General features: G+C 44.8%; 3 protein-coding genes and 1 pseudogene across 3 annotated transcripts in view; 1 reads left to right on the forward strand and 3 right to left on the reverse strand.

Moving 5' to 3' along the window:
- Positions 1-721, forward strand: part of LOC117646316 — an 8,431-nt gene extending 7,710 nt beyond the window's left edge. Inside the window, exon 9 of the mRNA XM_034387187.1 lies at positions 417-721. Coding sequence (XP_034243078.1) covers positions 417-697 — 281 coding nt within the window. The 3' untranslated portion in view covers positions 698-721. The remainder of the gene's footprint in view (positions 1-416) is intronic.
- Positions 1-19,046, reverse strand: part of LOC117646678 — a 586,045-nt gene that overhangs the window by 526,393 nt on the left and 40,606 nt on the right. The gene's annotated exons all lie outside the window — the stretch shown is intronic.
- LOC117646288 lies at positions 639-8,180 on the reverse strand (annotated as a pseudogene).
- Positions 9,520-11,862, reverse strand: LOC117654209. The gene is made up of 4 exons (XM_034400462.1): positions 11,813-11,862; positions 10,163-10,312; positions 9,652-9,822; positions 9,520-9,576 (listed from the first exon to the last, which is right to left on the reverse strand). Exons 1-4 carry the CDS (start codon positions 11,852-11,854, stop codon positions 9,520-9,522), a joined length of 420 nt encoding a protein of 139 aa, XP_034256353.1. The 5' UTR covers positions 11,855-11,862.

Here is a 19,046-nt window from a genome sequence, read left to right on the forward strand (position 1 = left end):
TATGAAGAAATATTGCTTCGAACGAAGCTCAGATTTCATTGTGAGACATCTAGGATGTTCTAAAAACGATCAATTAAGTGTGCACTGCTAAAACTAAGGCGTAGTATCGTTGTAAGTACATTCTGAATGTCTCACAATGAAATCTGAGCTGCGTTACAGTGCCTTACAATGAACTCTGAGCCATGTTACAAAAATTTGGCGCAAGAACCAATTTTACCCCATTGTCAATAGCTCATAATTACTTGAAACGCAGATCTATTCTTAAATGAATTTGCTGCCTCAAACATGTTGATAACACACCGTGAACGGGGGTAGTTTTAGACAATATTTCATTTGAAAAAGATACAAAAGGGGCGTTTTCGGTTCATAACATTAGGTATCAAAAAGTCTTTATTCTGACGCGTCTTTGGTTGCAGATCATACGCCGGTCACAGTCGATGTACTCATATTTACTCAACCTGCGATGAACAACGAGCAACTTTCAATCGTCCTTGGGCTTTCCAAAGGATTGGCTGCTTTGGAAGATTTCAAAGGAATTTCTTCGGTGCGAATGACAACAAAAGGACTACACTTGCAACTGCAGCAGAAATTCTGCCCAAAGATCAAACAGTGTCTCTTCGGCGTACGCGTCAGCTGCGGTTGCCCTTGGGCAGGCTTGAACATGGCCAACTTGGAATTTTTGGTACATTGCAAATGAGCTGTACTTGATCGAAAGTAAACGTTATCCTAAAGACAATGCATTCTAATTTTTTTCCTTTCAGAAACACTTCACAATTTGTTTCAATCAATGAGCATTCGTGATTGTAACTCAATATTTGAAACCACTGCTTCTACGAATGCAACCATAATAATGCTGCAACAAAACATCTGCACAATTGCTCAACGTGACAATCAATCAGTACGAAGGACGGTGCATCACCCGTTGCAGGACCGGGCGAAAAAAAAATTTAAATCACACACTTAAGAACTTTTCTTTACATGGAGCCCCTTTTCAATTTCGGACAGTAGGGAACACATTCTCTCAGTACAAGAGTGACGCTGTAATGTTCTCAACAGGGCTTGTATGGAGACGTCTTACGTTACGCACTCAAGAGTTGTCGACGTCAGAGAACGCTAACTTTGACGGTCGGTCGGTAATGATGTCAATAATAAACACTCATCATTAGGCATCGTGGTGACTTTGTTATGTTCCTTGGGATGCCTCACTGAAAAAGTCTCACGGTGAAAGGCTGCACCAACATATTATGGCGGAGATTTTCTCCATAATACCAACGAAATTCGGGAAAATATCTATAAGATACAGTGAATTTCGTATGGTATGTTACGAACTCAGCTGCACCACCATAATATGGAACATTTTCACCAAAATATGGAGAATCTTCAATGTACAACACTTAGAGTGCTCTCCGTTGGACACTACTTCCTGTCTTCCACTCGCAGCCAGAAGCCGTTCTCCGGCGTAGGAGCGTTGGCCTTGGGGTCGAGCACCAAGGGCACGGCGGTCTTGCTGCCGACGCTGAAGACGTGCTGGTGCAGCAGCGAGGCGAGCGCCAGCTTCATCTCCAGCACGGCGAAGCGCTCCGCGATGCAGAAGCGCGGCCCCTCGCCGAACGGCAGGTACGCGTACTGGTGCCGCCCCTGCTTGGCCTCGTCCGTGAAGCGGTCCGGGTCGAAGCGGTCGGGCTCCGGGAAGATGTCCGGGTCGTGCATCGCCTGCCAGATCGGGATCCACACCATGGCAGACTTGTCGATGACCACGTCCGAGTCGGGAATCTACGGCAGCAGGGATTTTCAAGTCAGTCTCCACTCTCAGTCTCATGTGCGCAGAAGCCCCCGAGCAGAAAGAAATCCGGAAACAAGTGAGGGATCGTTATGTTCTAGCGGAGGCCATCTTGCAATTTCTTTTCTTCCTCTTTCAGGTGGAATACCTCATTGTACTATTTTCGCTTTAACAAATGCACAATTTTGACCGTTTTTAAGATAAAATTGTCAACAGATTGATAAGAAACCATAAAGTACATTGCGATTGAGAAAAAAGTCAGGGTCAATGGAATAAACACCCTATGAAATGATCAAAAACGTGCAAAGTTAAAGAAAAAATAGTGCATATTACACTGAGAAAACCTTACAAACTATTTTGGGCCTTACAAAGAAAAGTAGTTTGTATAACAAAGTATTTCGAGCATACGTAAGCTTACAAAGAAAATACTTTGTAATTTACAAACTATTTGTTCGTATAACAAAGTATTTTAGTTTGTTATATGTATGCTCAAAATACTTCGTAAGGTTTTAAGAGTGTACGTTTGCATAAAAAAACTTTTTGGCAAGAGATAAAAAGTCAATACGAGCCTGAGAGCGTCAGATTCGTACTAAGTGTTTGTTTGACGACGACGCCTTGCCTTGGTCTGAAAATGAAGTCTTAAAGTTCAGGCAGTGCCGCGGTTACACGTGGTAATTACCACGTTCTACACAGTGAATGCTTTCGGACCCTTTGGCCATTATTGACTTTGCACTGACTCCAACCCGCCCCCTTAGGCAGCGTGCACATTTTACGTCACCTATTTTAGGCCTCTTTTTGATCCTCTCCCCAGCGTCCATCGTCGGTTTAACCTAACCATCCCATGTGTTTAAGATAGGACCCTCATCAGGAGCCAATGTCCCCTCCCTTGTGATGACGTAATATTTGCACGCCCCCTTACCTGGTACGAGTCGTCGGGCTGCCGCGTGAGCACGCCCACTGGCGAGTACTTCCGCAGCGCCTCGCGGATGATCCTCTCGACGAGCGCCATGTCGCGGAGGGCCTCGAAGGACATGGCGCCGCCGTGCTTCTCCATGCAGGACCGCACCTCGTCCACGGCGCGCTGCTGCAGCTCGGGGTTCAGGGCGAGCTCGGTCAGGGCGAAGCCAACCTGCACACGTTTGTCAGTGGGCTGGGTCTCTCTCTCTCTCTCTCTCTCTCCCCCCCTCTCTCTCTCTCTCCAATAAATACTTGAAAGATTGCAAAATACTGACAAACTTTGAGGCGTCGAGGTCTGACCATAACCTCGGCAAGCAATTAACTGTATAAAACTAAAAGTCGATAGCAAGTCTGAGAGTGTATGTTCAAGCAGCGCCCATCTTGGAATTTGTTTTCTTCTTCTTTCAGTCGAAATACCCCATTAGTAGTGTTGTGAGATCACTAGTGCATTGATGTGCCCACCGTGTTCGAAATATTATCCAGGCCGGCGATGAAAAAGAGGAAGGCCTGGGCCGCCATGGTGTGGTGGTTCAGCTCGATGTGGTTGAGGCGGTCGGCAGCGCTGCGGCCTCGGTCCTCGTTGCGCAACTCCATCATGCACTGGAACGAAGTCATTGCGCTCCACCTGGGGCACACATGCTTTATGCCTCACAAAGAAACTTGACCTTTGTCTCAGTGGATACACTCTCACACTCGTATTGTCTTTTTTCTTCCAATAATTGATTTTTTATCCTTTGCTAACTTATCTTTTTAAGCAACAATAATATGTAGTATTTCCTTTGTAACCAGGTACAATATTGTTTACCACAAAGACTAAATTGTCATCAATTACTTACTGTTTTTGAAGTCGATTGCGTATTGTTTCTTTGTCAATAGCAAACTAACTTTAAGTCAAACAAAATCTTACATAGATATTGAGGAAATAGTACTTTTTATCGCCGTGTAAAATGCTCTTTAACCAAAGATAAAAAGTCAACAACAGTCTGAGAGTGTACTGACCATTTGTTGATGAACATAATTTTTCTAAGTAAATTATTATTATGTTTGTAAAAAATACGAAGTATAATCCTTCCTTTTGAATTTAGCTGTGCAACGCACTGCAAATGGCATGCTTGATCAGTGCAGCGCTCACCTTGTGTTCCTCGCGATACTGGACAGTGTCTTTCATGAGGTCGATGAAAAAGTTGGTCATCTTCCTGAACACAAGTTTAAAGGGCACGACCTTGACGAAAATGGGATGCACGGAAATGAGGAAGAAACGGATCAAGAACACAATGTTGCGGCCGAAGATGGCGCGCGACATGGCCATGAAGTCCTCGTTGCCGCCCCGCATGGTCTTGCAGTCGATGCCGAAGGCGACGGAGCCGATTATGTCGGTGCTGTAGCGCACCAGCAGGTCCTTGAACTCCACCTGGAACGGCAGGTGCACACTGTAATTGTCTTACGGTGAAAGACTGCACCAACATGTTATGGTGGAGATTCCCTCCATAACACAAACGAAAGTCGTCAAAATATGTATAAGGTACAGTGAATTCTGAATGGTATGTTATGAAGTCAGCTGCACCACCATAATATGGAACATTTTCACCTTGATATGGAGAAACTTCACTATACTAAACATTTAGAGTGCACGAAAACATGTGATTTCATGACCATATTTTTTGGATTCTCACTGAAACTGTTCGTTGTGACACAATGACAATTCCAAGGCCAATTTTCCCCACAAGAATGTGGTCTCAACACTTGGAGACATTGTCGTCGCGCCCATAGGCAATACGTACATAAGCTTAGATGAGATCGTCACCAATTTGTGACGCAACTGATCCAGGAGGCGGAAGAAGGGGATTTCTCCATTTAGACCATTTTCCAGGAGAAACAAAAAGCTGTTAGCAGGGAGAACTTAAACTAAACGAATGAATGTTAAGAAGTTCAAGAAGTATTAGTTAAATTTTTGAGATAAACAACAGAAGTGTTGGGTCACTCCTAAGAGGATTTCTTTGACCTATCACTTTCCGTTAAAATGTTAAACAGAGTCATGTCAAGTGATATTTCCTAAGCGAAGTTGCGAATTTGAGGACCGTTGAGGACAGTCAAGTGGAACTATAGTCAGCAGAAAGTGTTGGTTCAGGCATTGCTGCCGGAGCAGGGGATAAGAATAGCAGCGCAGCGGCTATCCTTAGTTCCGGCCGCTCAGAAAGGTCTGTTTATCGACACATCAAGACCGATCAAACTGGGGCCATCGCGACGTCCATATGCCGCAAAATACGCAGAGAAACTCGTTCTCAGACCTTGAACTTGGGCCACTGCCAGACGACCTCGGGCGCCTACTGTACTCACGACGCCGTCTGGTGTACACTCGCCCCACGAACGACTTTCTGGGAATACCCTGACACAGTCTGAGGCCCTGGGCAGATAAGAGGCTACAGACACCAGTAAGACTCCGCTGTGTATTCCTGGTTTCACTATCAAGGCGACCGGAGACAACTTAGTACAGACTGATGAAACCTCCTTCCTCCTTACAGCTCGATCGCCATAACGCTCTCATAGCGTCATCTATCGTCAGCAGACCCAATTAGGATGGGTTGCAGCCTTAAAGATTATCAAAAATATTGCATTGTAAAATATTTTGTCCACCTTAAGTTCGCTAGAAAATCATTTCAAAAAAGTGGATTTTTTTAAATACTGATGTCTCTCTTGACGTTACCTTCTTCAGACACAAGGGACTTGTACGACTGTTCAATCGTTTCTCTGGACACCTGGTATTATGTTCGAGTTGGAAATCAAGGGGCCCTATTCAAAAGGTCGTATCGTGTTCATCGAAAAGTAATTCTGTATATTGTGCGTCAAGTGGCTATGCCAACTTCACGGAGGTCAGAACAAGGGCGTGCAGCTGTTCTTCGGTGAGGAACTGGTGCTTGGGTGTGTGCGTGCTCGGCAAATAATGATTGATAAGATGTAATGGTCTTCCGCCTTTATCTGAGGCCCGCGTATCGCACGCAAGATTCGGTCAGAGCTACGTTAGTACGAATGGAGGGAAAAATGAGGAACGAGGTGCTTACTGCACTGAGAGAAATAATGAAGATTGTGGCTGTTAAACCTAATGCCACTCTCCACTGTTCATCGAAAGAAGATGCTTACCGTACCCTGGGGCACAGTGGACACTGTGCCTGAAGGAACGGCGTTCACTGTACCCTGGGAACCCGCATCCGCTGTACCTTGGAAAATGTTCAGACACGGCATTCAGTATAACTGTAAAATAAAGGCGAAATTCCAAAATTACGATAGGAACGATTTGAAGACGGAAATAAACTCATCTTAACAATTCGAACAAAAATTGATAGGCATGTTGTGGGCTCAGACTCGAAATTCAACAGATATCGGCATCAAAAGTCTAAAAAAGTAGGATTTTGGACTCCAAAACATCGGACTCATCAAATTACGATCCAAAATCCTACTTTTTTAGACTTTTGATGCCGATATCTGTTGAATTTCAAGTCTGAGCCCATAACATGCTCATCATTTTTTGTTCGTCTTGTTGAGATGAATTCATTTCCGTCATCGAAACGTTTCTATCGCGATTTTGGGATTTCTCTTTTATCTTACAGTTATACTGAATGCCGTGTTTGAACAGTTTCCAAGGTACAGTGGATGCACGTTCCCGGGATACAGTGAACGCCGTTCCTTCAGGCACAGTGTCTACTGTATCCCACGGTACGGTAAGCACCTTCTTTCGGTAAACAGTGGAGAGTGGCATCAGGTTTAACAGCCACAATCTTCATTATTTCTCCCAGTGTGCTTATCCAGTCCTCAACCGGAAGTTGCCGACCCAGGTCCAGGTCGTGCCTCTTCGAGATCTCGCACGACTCAATAAGATCTAGTAGGAATTTTGAGTTTTAGTTAGAACTGTCCTATCCTAAATCTTTGCGCAGGTAGATTTAAAAAAAAAAAGTTTAAAAAACGGAGTTTTATTTGACGGTGAAAACCGGTGCTCACAACCTTCATTTTCACTAAAAAGTGTAAACATTCATAGCTCCGAAGCCCTGTATCTCCTACGGGGTCTAGGCCCAGGTCCAATTCGATTCGACATTTTTTACACAGTAGATCTTTGCTCACTGTGAAAATATTCAATTTCCTCAAAATCCTAAGAGAAGACTGGTTTTGGGGTAATTTCGAAGATGTTTTGGGGAGTGACTGAGCGCGCGTCAGTCGCAGGTTGAATCTAGGGCCATAATTTTGTTCCTTGGGCAATTTTACATGGGGTCTCCAATCCTGAGCCGGCACCCACGACACTTGTGCACTCTCAGCATTTTACTGACTACTTCTCATTAGCAGACGCATTTCTGAAAGCAACCAAAGTACTTTGTATTTCGTCCTTCAATATTTAAATATTTCTATGTAATTTACTTAGGAAACGATAATATCAGTACAGTAATTAGCAATTGCTAAGTGATAAGTAACCGGGACACCTATAATTTTTTTCTCAGTATCACACAGAAATACGTGTGTTAATGAGAAATAGTCAGTAAAAGGCTGAGAGTGTGGATTCAGGTCAATACTCAAATTCATGCTTATGTACAAAAGTAAAAATAAAGTTGGCCACAATCTAGGCCAATAGTATTTGTCAGAACTTGTATTTTGGCTTTGGACTTCTTATTGGGCTGAGAACCCTAACAAATTTCTGAAGCATCGGAGGGGGTTAGTGGCAGTAGACTTTAGTTACGTGATTTTCCTATAATTGTCCCGGTGGTCTTACCGGTAAAACCATATCCTGGTTACTGACCTAAATTTCTGATAATCCCAGGAGATATTCCTGTGAATTGCCTGATATTCGTGGGAATGCCAGAAGACGGATTTAACGTGTTATTTGTTGTCGCCCTTCGTGGTTTGTGCAGATGCCCCCACGGAATTTTTACCTGGCTGTCACCTTCGGCCGCATCAGATCGCACTTTGCTGTTCAGATCGTTGGTGATGTCCACCATGAGGGGGTACATGAGCTTGAGCTTGCCCGTGGTGAAAACTGGAGACATTTTCATCCGCAGGTTCTTCCAGCGGATCCCAGACAAGAAGAAGAGGTTGACGCTCAGAGGGTCGCCCTGTTCGTCGATAGGCTGCCCGCGGCCGTGGAAGCTGCCGAAGTCCTTGGTGAGGACCGTCTTGATGAGCTCCGGGTCCAGCGCCACCAGGACGGGCCTGCGCGCCTGGAACGTGCCCACGAAGCGCTGCTTGCCCTTGTACTTGGAGTAGGCGTGGTCCAGCCACTCGTAGAAAGGCTTCCCGGCGGGCAGGCCGGCGCCGCGGTCCCCGGTCAGGGAGAACGGGTTGTAGGACACGACGCCGCGGTCCTTCCAGTAGTTGAAGTTCCAGGAGAAGTACAGCCAGACGGCGGCGAGCAGCGCGGCCGCGCCCAGCAACACGAACGCCACCATGGCGGCAGGGACACTGACGCCGCGCCCAACCTGACCGGTGCGCCTCGCAGTCGTGCCCGCCGCGCTGTACAGTGTACAGTACATTAACGGCCCGCCGACAAAAGAGCTGGCTCTGCCGAGGCGTTGACCCAGTGAAGCATGGAAAGTACTGTGCGGTTTTAATGTCGCGCTCGGTTCTCACCCTCGCGGAACCTTCAGTGGGCCTCCAGAATAGCCGAAAACTGACTTATGTGAGTGCTGAAATCGAGTCTGTGCACTTAATTGAAAAAAGAAGAATTTTAAGCCGAGATTGGGATCAATCGCACTTCAGGGACCACAGCCGCATCAAATCGAAGTCCTAACACCCATTTTACAATGGGTTCATCCGTTTCATTTTCATATATTAATTTACGACGTGTGTTGTACTTACACAATAAGTTGACTCTGATAAGTTTTTCATTTTATTTTTCACACAATTACTTTCCATTGTGGGTTGCGATTCACAAACTGCTTATCCAAGATTTTCTCATTTTACAAGTATTAGTTTTAAAATGTGTTGAGTCTTGACAGCTAATATCTAAGGCTCAAGGGTGTACACTGTGGGAAAATATCACAGTAAATCCTGTAGTGATTAGATTAGTACAGCTGTCACTGTAGTTCAGAGTACAGGATTTACTGTTCATTTTTACTGTATTTATTGTACATTGTACAGGATTCACTGTGCCACAGGAGTGGAGTACGGAATATCCTGCACCAGTTACACTAAATACTGTAGCCAGGCACAGTAAATCATGTGTTCTGAACTACAGTAAATGCCGGCAAAAAAAAATTAACGGGTTTCACTGTGGTTTTCTCGTACAGTGTAGAGTCTGCTATATTTTGACGTCCGGACGCCCTCCTTACGGTTTTGGCATAATAATGAAATCCATGCACGCAGTAAGAAAGCGCATGCCGCTCTTCTTCCATAGCCCCGTCACGTTAACGCGATACCGCCCGTAAGGCATCTGGGGAATGTTAGGCAGGGTCCAATCCATCTGATCCTCGTTCAGGGAGTACGTTCCCTGGAACAAAGGGACACCAATGAGTTTCACCCCCCCCGCTATTTCAGTCTGCTTTTGCTTAACTTGTAGCTGCTAATACTTGCCTTGCGTATTGCGAAAGGGCCCCTGTCATTTTGGCGGGTTGAAAGTGACCTGATAGGCGTAGGGAATGTTTTCGCGGGAACAGAGCACATCCCACCCGGAACTTTGAGCACTATAAAATTCTGTTTCCATTCATTTTTGGCCCATTTCGAAAAGCTCACATATCTGAAATCATTTTAAAAATCAAATGTCAAGCCCGGCTCGACGTCATAGGAAAGGAAAACGGCAATTTTAATCAGTGCCAATGTGCGGCATGAGGCAAGACTTTTTTTGTAATAAAAGTAGAATGCTCCTAGATTTTAACGAAAATGTAGAGTTACTTCTAATTTCAAAGAGTGATTGTCGAATATTGATCGCTTGAACTCACAGAGTGGCTGTCATCTACGTCTTGCAAGAGAGTCACGTTGCCAGTTGCCGTCTGTTTTTCATAGGGCTTGAAGCGGTTGAAATGGCTGAACCGAAGGTGCACTTGTAGTTGCGCCTTGGGCCCGTCATCACTGCACTCAAATACTCTGTCTGCGTAGCTGATATAAGGACCCTGCAGCCAAGCAGCGACGGAGTGAACACCACACTTTTAACTTAAAAATTAGAACTGGTTTTTGCACGACCCGCTATCATTCTCATTCCAGGAACATAACATGACATCGCGTTCAAACGAATATGGCAAAATGTCACGTTTCTTTGAGGGATGCGTCATATTCAATTCAATGTGAAAAAGCTACTTCCTAGTTCACATCCAAACGAATGTGACACAATGCTTACTGGAACATGACATTTGGTCCAATTCGCCTCAACGTGATGTCAGTTTCCCGGTTTGAGTGTATACTCATTCGTGAGCTCTCCGATAGCGCTGTGAACTGTCTGAGTACTTGTCGTACCGCATAGGCGTTAATGAATCGGCACCTGGCCACTGGAGTGACCAGCAGAACGAGTAATGCAATCATTGGAACGAGCTTTTGGTGCATCGTTATCATCCTAGGCGTAGCGAATGAGTGATTGAACTTGGAAAACTGTTGACACGATTTCATCTGGCGAAAAGAGACATGTCCAATTAGACAGTAGCGGAGAATACCGGTAAATAGAGGGAATGACTGATCCAGGAAGCGGAGAAGGGAAAAAACTCCATTTTGACCATTTTTCAGAAAGAAACAAAAAACTGTTGGCAGGGATAATGAAAACAATACAAAGGAATGCTATAGATGATGAATAAGTTCAAGAAGCGATAGTTAAATTTTGGAGTGAACATCAGAAGTGTCACTGCGCATAGGATTTCTGTGACATCACTTTCCTATGCGCAGTGACCTGACGCTTTTGATGTTATTACCCACTGATGGTCCAGGTCCATATTACCTGCTTTTACGGTAAGAAAGTTACACACTTACGAGCTGCACGGTGAAAAGAAAACAATGGCATTGGAAAATATGAAAAATGCTTCATTTTAAGAAGCGAAATTCTTCGCAATAAGAGGCAATTCTTCACGAAGGAATCGAAGAAAACCTTTATTTCCTTCGTAGTTACGAAACAGGTTCTTCATGGACTTGTTCGGGTGTCATGTTTTGACTCCGCGCCATTCCTCGATCAGTTATTTCAACTATAAACGATGAATAACTGAATGTCTCTAGCAGGCTACAGGAAGAGGTACTTTTCTTGCCTTGTATTTCTCTACTTCTCTCTCGCAACTTATAAGGGAAGGTGGGGTACCATGTGACGGTTTTTGTTAAGTGCCCGTCAACCCAATACTACCAATCACATTACATCCATCAGTAGTCATGTGAACAAAATGATTCTTCACCTTAAAATTGCTGTTGAGATTTCTAATTTATCTGTTTTGGTTGCTGAGTTATCCCGAGTTGAATGGGCCAAGTCAAAGTGTCACTTCGTACCCCACGTAGTACACTATGTGACAGCCTTAGTGCACCATGTGACAGTGGCCTTTTGTCAGGGTTTAAATCCTATTCAGCGTACCTATACGCAAAGAATGAATGAAGAAGTGTTCCAGCTTTTTATTTCCGTTGAGTTAATCAATTTATTATTTTTGGTTCCCGAGCAATGAAGGTTTTAGTTATTAGTGCACAAATGTCATGGGCTGAACAAATTCAACTGAGTGAATCGTGGAATCTCACAGCGAATGACAGTAGTATCACATGGTGCCCAGATCTACAGTTTTAGGGGAAACAGCAATAACGCTCAAAGTTTATGACGTAGAGAATCGAGCCAAAGCTTATATTGCGCTTAAAACATCAAAAAAGAACATCTTGCAGAGCATGTGTCCTTAAAATGTATTTTAAAGGTAAAAAGCGGACGCGGCGGGAAATAGAAAAAGTTTCCAATGAGCTATTTTAAGACTATTTCCAATTCTGATCGCTACCATTCCCGTCCTTTTCGAAGGAGAGTCACGACCTATTGCACGTCGATTCTCCTTCATGATACCTTCGAGTCTTCTTACCGCTGTTGGATAGCAAGCCGTTTGGGAGAACAAGCCAAAGTCACATGGTGGCCGTGTCACATGGTACCCCACCATCCCTTACCTTTGACAATAAATCCTCACTACCAGTGAGCACACGTTCCATGAAAGAAGACAAGCTGCCTGCCACTGCCGAGTCATCAATGAACTGAAGCAGGCGATTGCGTGAAGGCGCACATTTTATTGGGAAAGGTCGTCTCGTTGGCTCGTATTCCGCACGCCACCTCGTCACGAACCGGGCAAACAGAAAACAAAAGGTTGCGGTGCAATAACCTTTACACTGCAGACAGTGTCATTCACTCTTAATACGCCCAAAATTTTCACTCTTAGACCTACGGTATATAGACTTAATTGCCTCTTGCTTATGAAGTATTTGGAGCAGACGTAATTGGCCGAGCGATATCGAAGCCCGTTACTCCAGTGGGGATAAAAAACTTTTTCTGTCTGTGTGTGCTTGTATGTGTGGGGGCGTGTTTGTGTGTGTGCACTACTCCTCCTAAACGGCTCGGCCGATCTGGCTGAGATTTTGCAGGATCATGGTCATTAGGTATGACCTTGCCTCACCACACACCAAATAGCAGCTTTCTATCTCAATCCATGTAGTCATATTAAAAAAACATTGGCGACCCCTAATACGTCCTGTTCGACCGGTCTCAGTTTTGGCGCAGGCTAATTACATGGATGAAAAAACAAGTTTCCGGTTGGGCCGGTATGAAAATCAAAAAAGCGTGCATTTCAATACCCATTACCTAACAGGCCTCTTAGTGTGCATTCTGATCCTATCTTAATTTGGGAATCGATGAAGTATGAGTACCCCAACTTGTACCCAATAGCCCGTCGTTGTTTGACTATGTTAGCCACCTCCTGTCCTAGTGAAAGATTATTTTCTGGTGCCAGCCTCATCTTAACTGACAATCGGTCACACACCACTGCTAACCACCTTCATCAAGAGACTTTTCTAGCTGCCGGCCGTACCACTCCATGTGTGTGTGGCAGGCGGCATCAAGTCGTTTATGTACCAAACATTATGTTCGTATTCATATCGACGCCTCCTAATAGAATAATCCTAACTGTCAGTGCTGATAAAAGACGATCCTGACTTCTCAGAGGTTTCATGGCTAAAACTGCTCATTGGCTCTCTTCAGTCCAAAGCAGCGAATCGTGATATCGCTGAAATACAGCTTCCACGTTTAAATGCAAGGTTTATACTTTTTTGGCTGAGCGATAGCGAAGCCCGTTACTCCAGTGGGGTTGAAAAGTTTTGTCTGTCTGTCTGTGTGTGCGCACTACTCCTCCTGAAGGGCTCGGCCGATCTGGCTGAGATTTGGCAGGGTCATTAGGTATGTCCTTGGCTCGTCACACACCAAAATTCAGCCTTCTACCTCAATCCATTCGGTCATTTTAGCCAAAAAAAACACTTAAAAAACGGCAGAAACAGACAACTTTTTTGGTACTTTATACTTTTTGACAAGTTTTCTATCGTTTCCTATGTTTCGGAGGGTGCTGATGACGAAAATAGAACCCATTCTGACCTCCGACCTTAAGTTAAGCCCCATTAGTGAAGATTTTGATCACCAAATTCTAATTTTTGGGGGATCACGCTCATTTCTACGGTTTGACTAAGAAAGCATCCTGCCGAAGGCAGGCTAGCGCCGCAGGCCAAGGTAGGTGTATACGCCAGGCGTGGACTGTCGAAACTGGCGCAGCATCGCGAAGCCTGTTACGACAAGACACGGTTTGGCGTACACCTACCTTGTAACAAGTCCATTGCCAAGAAATTTGAAGCAGCATGTTGGCATGTCAGCAATGTCAGTGACCACTAACGACCATTCATCGACTTCCAGCTTCGAGATATCGACCGCCACTCTTGTTCGTGTTGTTCTTCCCTCTGTCGTATAAATACACAATCAACCTGAATAAAGTCTCCTGTTCTCCAGTGTTGTTATTGAACCTTCCCTAAACCACCACGTTTTAGCTCCGGCCTCTAACAGGTTATGGGCCCAGAGGCGTGGAAGTGAAAGGTCTGTACAAGTGCTTAAGTGTTCCTGAAGTTCTCTCGTGATCTCTTAAGTGCAAAATAGTCAACCATGGCAGGCAACATTCAGCTGCATAAATTGCCAGGCGTGCTTCGGTGTGTACTCATCTGAGTACACGCTAGTTAGAGTGTACTCATGAGCACACTCTAACTAGAGTGTACTCATGAGCACTTTTTAACTAGAGTGTACTGAGTACACAGTTGAGTTTGCAGAGTAATTAGTCCGTAAAATGCAAGCACTTACTCAATGTGGGCGCAAGATATTATTTAGAGCAAATGAACTGCTCGAGTTCATTGATGGAACCACACCTCTTGAGAATGTAGCTGCTGAGTCTGTAGATCTGTGGCACAACTTAGATGCGAAAGCACAGCTGTATATTCTAAACACTATAGTGTTTAGATATAGAGTCACAGATAAGACTGTGAAGCAGCACTTGATGACGTGCACCACAGCAAAAGAAATGTTTGATAAGCTACGCACCATCTATGAGAAAGACTCAGATTATCAGAAGAATCATCTCTTACTAGAATTCTGTGCATATAAATGGACAAAGACTGAGACAGTTCTTGAGAACGTCAGCTCTATTCAGTAAATAGCGTATCAGCTCAACAGTCTAGGTCATGCAATGAATGAAACAGCAGTTATTACTAAACGAGTGTTCTTCCAAAAGAATACGGAGGTCGTGTACTGCCTGGGATTCCATGGCACAGGGCGATGAACACCTTAGGCGTAAAGAAGAACAGGAAGAAGAACATGGCGGCGAAGTGGCGTAGCGTAGTGCCGTCTCACAACAAGCAGAAAGGTGGTGTCGCCAAACCTGTGTCTAACACAAGGAAATCCGTTTTTTTCTTCCTCTCAAATAATCAAACAAAAGTTGGAACAAGCTAGGGCCCGCCCTTCCGTCGAACCGAGTTGCCAGCTCCGCTTCGCTGCGCCGGCAACTCGGTTCGACAGGGGGCCGGCCCAGCTTGGCCTGCCGGCGGCCTTTCCTCGCGCCTTCGGCCCTCGCATCAGACCCAATTTGGCCAGTCGAAGGCCCGGGCCTTCGGCCCGCTCGCATCACACACACCGTGAGCGGGTAAAGCAAAGTTATCGATGTACCATCGTGACCTAGGCCCGCCCTTCTATTCACAATATGCAATAGTCCTTACACTTTTTACTCCAACTGTCCTTAGAATATGCCCATTCCATTTGTCTCTTCGCCCTCATTCCGAAAATACCCATATTTGCCATGCTACTGCAACTCCTTGCAATAGAGGCACAGGAGCGCAAAACGAGTCCGTCGCACTTTTTCCCATAACTCATGAAGGCGGGCTCCTGGACCCCCCTTCCGACCCCTCGTTGAAGAGGTCTTGCCAAGACCTATCCAAAACTTAAGTAAAAATTTTCAGTCGGTCGACCCCCTTTTTTCAAGATTCTGATGTGACTAATAGACGAAGTCGGGCTCCTGGACCCCCTTTCCGACCCCTCGTTGAAAAGATCTTGCTGAGACCAATCGAAATCTGCAATAAATTTTTTTAGTCGGTCGACCCCCTTTTTTGAAGATCCTGATCCGGCCAACTTGTAAAAGCGGCCGATGGGGTCGGGACCAGGTCCATTCATCTTGTCTCGTCGCCCCGATTCCAAAAATACCCCTATGTGCCCTGCTAGCACCAATAATGGCGGAAATCCCCCTCCCGCTCATGTAAACCATGATGCACCTGCAGCAGCCCTTGTGCGACCCGGACGGGATTTGCACCACCGGATTATTTGTTTGGACGGTACTCCTGAAGTACCCTCCAAATCTGGTTACTCTAGCTCAACTCCTTCCTTGTACACAGACGCCAACAACGACAACAACAACAACAACAACAACACACAGACACAAAGGCAAATGCATAGGCCCTCCCCCTATTTTTTGAATAGAAGGGCGGGCCAAAAAGTTTCTCAATCAGAGGAGACGCCTTTTCCCGTATTTCGCGCTGGTTTGAAACGCTGCCTTTCTGCTTGTTGTGAGACGGCACTACGCTACGCCACCTCGCCGCCATGTTCTTCTTCCTGTTCTTCTTTACGCCTAAGGTGTTCAAAAGACCTTCTATGCGCTAGGCTTCAAATTGAAGAAGGCAAGATGGATGCTCAGAAGCAGAGGTCGGACTTTGCTGCAAAGGCTGGGCCTCAGCCGACGCCGGCTGCCAACATGTGCGACAGAGAGCGCGTCGCAGTGCGTCACCGGCGTCGCCTCTGCGACGGTGCTGGCTCTGGCTCGTTTCGTCTGCTAGGCCGGCGACGCTCGACCCTCCCTTCCCCTCTCACCTCCCAGTGCTGTCTCCGGCCACGACAGCCGCCCCGTGGCTGCCCAGCCGACTCTGGCTGGCTGGGCCGGCCCGGGCCAGCCGAACCCCAGGGCAGCGGCTGTAGCCAGCCGAAATCGCTCGAAAGTCCGACCTCTGCTCAGAAGGAAGAAGCTCGACCATCTGCATTCAGTGCTACTCATAACTTCAAGAGCAAAATCATCTGCCAATTGTAAGAAGAAAGGTCACCTAGCAAAAGACTGTCGCTCTAAGACTAAGAAACCCTGTAAATATTACAAGAGAACAAATCATACCGATGATCAGTGCAAACATAGGTTTAAAAAGTTTTGCATTAACTGTAAGAAGTTGAACCATGAGGCCAGTGAGTGTCGCTATGACAGTAGGGTTCTTCAAAGAAGAGGGAGAGAGACAACAGGCACGAGATCAAAATAGAAATGGAGAGGAGGAAACTCAAAGAACTGAAAAAAGTGAGAAGTCAGAATCCAAGGCGTGTCTCATGGCATACAAGGGTTAGTTCGTCAAAATGTGGAAATTTTAAAATCAAAGATATTTAGCTCCATTACCACTTGAACTGACTTCCTATCAGCCAATACCCCTTATGTAACAACAAAGCACCTTCCCCGCTACACCGCTACAGGGGAAATGTGTTCGGTGCGCACGTTTTCTCGAAAAGTAATTGATCTCCAGGTCCAGGTATTCTGTACAGGATACTTGACACATGCATCTAGTTCACACCGTCGCCCTTTTTTGAAAGTGAGTTCCAGTTTTTTGTAAATAAGGCTGAAAAGTGAAAATAGAGAGTCAATACTACTTTTTTTGCACTTTTCTGCCTTATTTACAAAAAACTGGAACTCACTTTCAAAAAAGGGCGACGGTGTGAACTAGATACATGTGTCAAGTATCCTGTACAGAATACCTGGACCTGGAGATCAATTACTATTCGAGAAAACGTGCGCACCGAAGGTTGGCAGCGTTGTTTTTTGGCCGAAGTTTTCTACACTCATAGGGTACTTAGGTTAAATGTCTGGCTGAATTTGGAATCTATAAGGAACACATTGCAAGACAAAATTAAACTCCTTAAGGTAGGAAAGAGTTTTGGATGAAAACTAGGCACTTTAAAAAAAGGGGCTTCAATGGGTATTTCCCACCTTAAAGATAACTATATGGCGAGTGAGTGTAGCGCATACATGGTTTGACATTGACATCTGATTCAATGAGACGATTCAGTGACTTGGTCATATGATTTCATGAGACGATTCTGTTAACTTCATCATACATTGTCTGCGACAACTGGTAATTTGTGTCTTCATGGTGTTAACTTCATCATAGATTGTCTGCGACAACTGGTAATTTGTGTCTTCATGGTTTGAGTTGGCTCTCTTTTTGGCTGAGCGATAGCGAAGCCTGTTACTCCAGTACGGTTGAAAAGTTTTGTCTGTCTGTCTGTGTGTCTGTCTGTCTGTGTGTGTACACTACTCCTCCTGAACGGCTCGGGCGATCTGGCTGAGATTTCGCAGGGTTATTAGGTATGTTCTTGGCTCGGCACACGCGAAATTTCACCATCCTAGCTCAAGTGGTTCAGTATTTATAGCCGAAAAACACCTAAAAAACGGCGAAAAATCGAGTTTTCTGTCGGTAGACCTCTCCTGCCTGGATGAAAGGGGGGTCTGGGGGGCGGAGCCCCCCAGCCACAACAAGTTGAAAAGTTACAAGGGTCAAGATCGTGTAATTTGTAGATGAAGCACCTCTATCTAGAATAAAGGGGGGTCTGGGGGGCGGAGCCCCCCAGCATGCAACAGTTCTGAAGTAACTGATGATGGACAAGCATTGTCTGCCGGAGGCAGCCTAGCGCCGCAGGCCAAGGTAGGTACGCCAGGCGCGGATTGGAGAAACAGGCAGCGACACATCGCGAAGGCTGTTACGACAAGACGCGGTCTGGCGTAAACCTACCTTGTTAATTTACTGAGAATGTTAGGTACATACCTATGCTATACTGTTTCAAAGATTAAATATCACGTCATGACTATCATTAAGAATAAGATTAACTTGCGTTTAGACATTGGATTCTATGAAACGATTCATTGGATCTGACAGAGGGTCTTCACCATTAAGTAGTTGCAATCAGCCTGCCTGTAAATGTGTCTCTTCTTAATTAATTGAGATAAATCAACATAGTTTCATCCACTAGTTTAAAATAAAAAAAAGATAAAAGACTTTTCAGGTATTACTAATAACATTGCGTATTCATAAGTTCAATAACAAGGAGATATCGAATGGTAATTGAAATTTGTGAATCGCATTAAGCAATTCAATGCTGGAATGTTACTCGACTAAGTAACAGTGTCAGGGTTCATGTTACGACACCATAAACAGGAAACACACTTAGAAATTGTGTTCATGTTAACAACTGCAGACCCATACTTTCGACTAGAATTACATGATTTGGGACCAAAATTTCCTCGGTGAGTCATTGTTTCCTGCAATATTTGGTGTGCTGATCACAAAAATGACTTTTATTTTCACCCCAGACCTTTACTTTTCCAAAATATTTATCAATTTAGGACCAAAATTTTTAAGTTGAGTTTTACATAGTTTCTTGCAGTTTTTGGTGTGCTGATCACGAAAATGACTTTCAATTTCATCCCAGACCTTTACTTTTCCCAAAATTCACCAATTTCGGACCAAAATTTTAAGTCGAGTTTTACATAGTTTCCTGCAGTATTAGGTGTGCTGGTCACAAAAATTACTTTTATTTTCACCCCAGTTCTTTACTTTTCCAAATATTTACCAATTTTGGACCAAAATTTTTAAGTCGAGCTTTACATAGTTTCCTGCGGTTTTTGGTGTGCTGATCACGAAAATGACTTTTATTTTCACCCCAGACCTTTACTTTTCCCAATATTTACCCATTTCGGACCCAAATTCTTAAGTCGAGTTCCACACAGTTTCCTGCAGTTTTTGGCGCTGTGCT

This window comes from Thrips palmi, unplaced genomic scaffold (assembly GCF_012932325.1).
Source record: "Thrips palmi isolate BJ-2018 unplaced genomic scaffold, TpBJ-2018v1 HiC_scaffold_10, whole genome shotgun sequence".
In the NCBI taxonomy this organism is placed as follows: domain Eukaryota; kingdom Metazoa; phylum Arthropoda; class Insecta; order Thysanoptera; family Thripidae; genus Thrips; species Thrips palmi.

Excerpts from the sequence above, each read along its gene's own strand:
- LOC117654209 (XM_034400462.1), bottom strand. The coding sequence starts at position 11,854 with ATGGAACGTGTGCTCACTGGTAGTGAGGATTTATTGTCAAAG. Across the intron at positions 10,313-11,812 it reads GTGAGGATTTATTGTCAAAG|ATGAAATCGTGTCAACAGTT; the intron begins GTAAGGGATGGT and ends TCTTTTCGCCAG. Across the intron at positions 9,577-9,651 it reads ACGTAGATGACAGCCACTCT|GAGCATTCTACTTTTATTAC; the intron begins GTGAGTTCAAGC and ends GTTAAAATCTAG.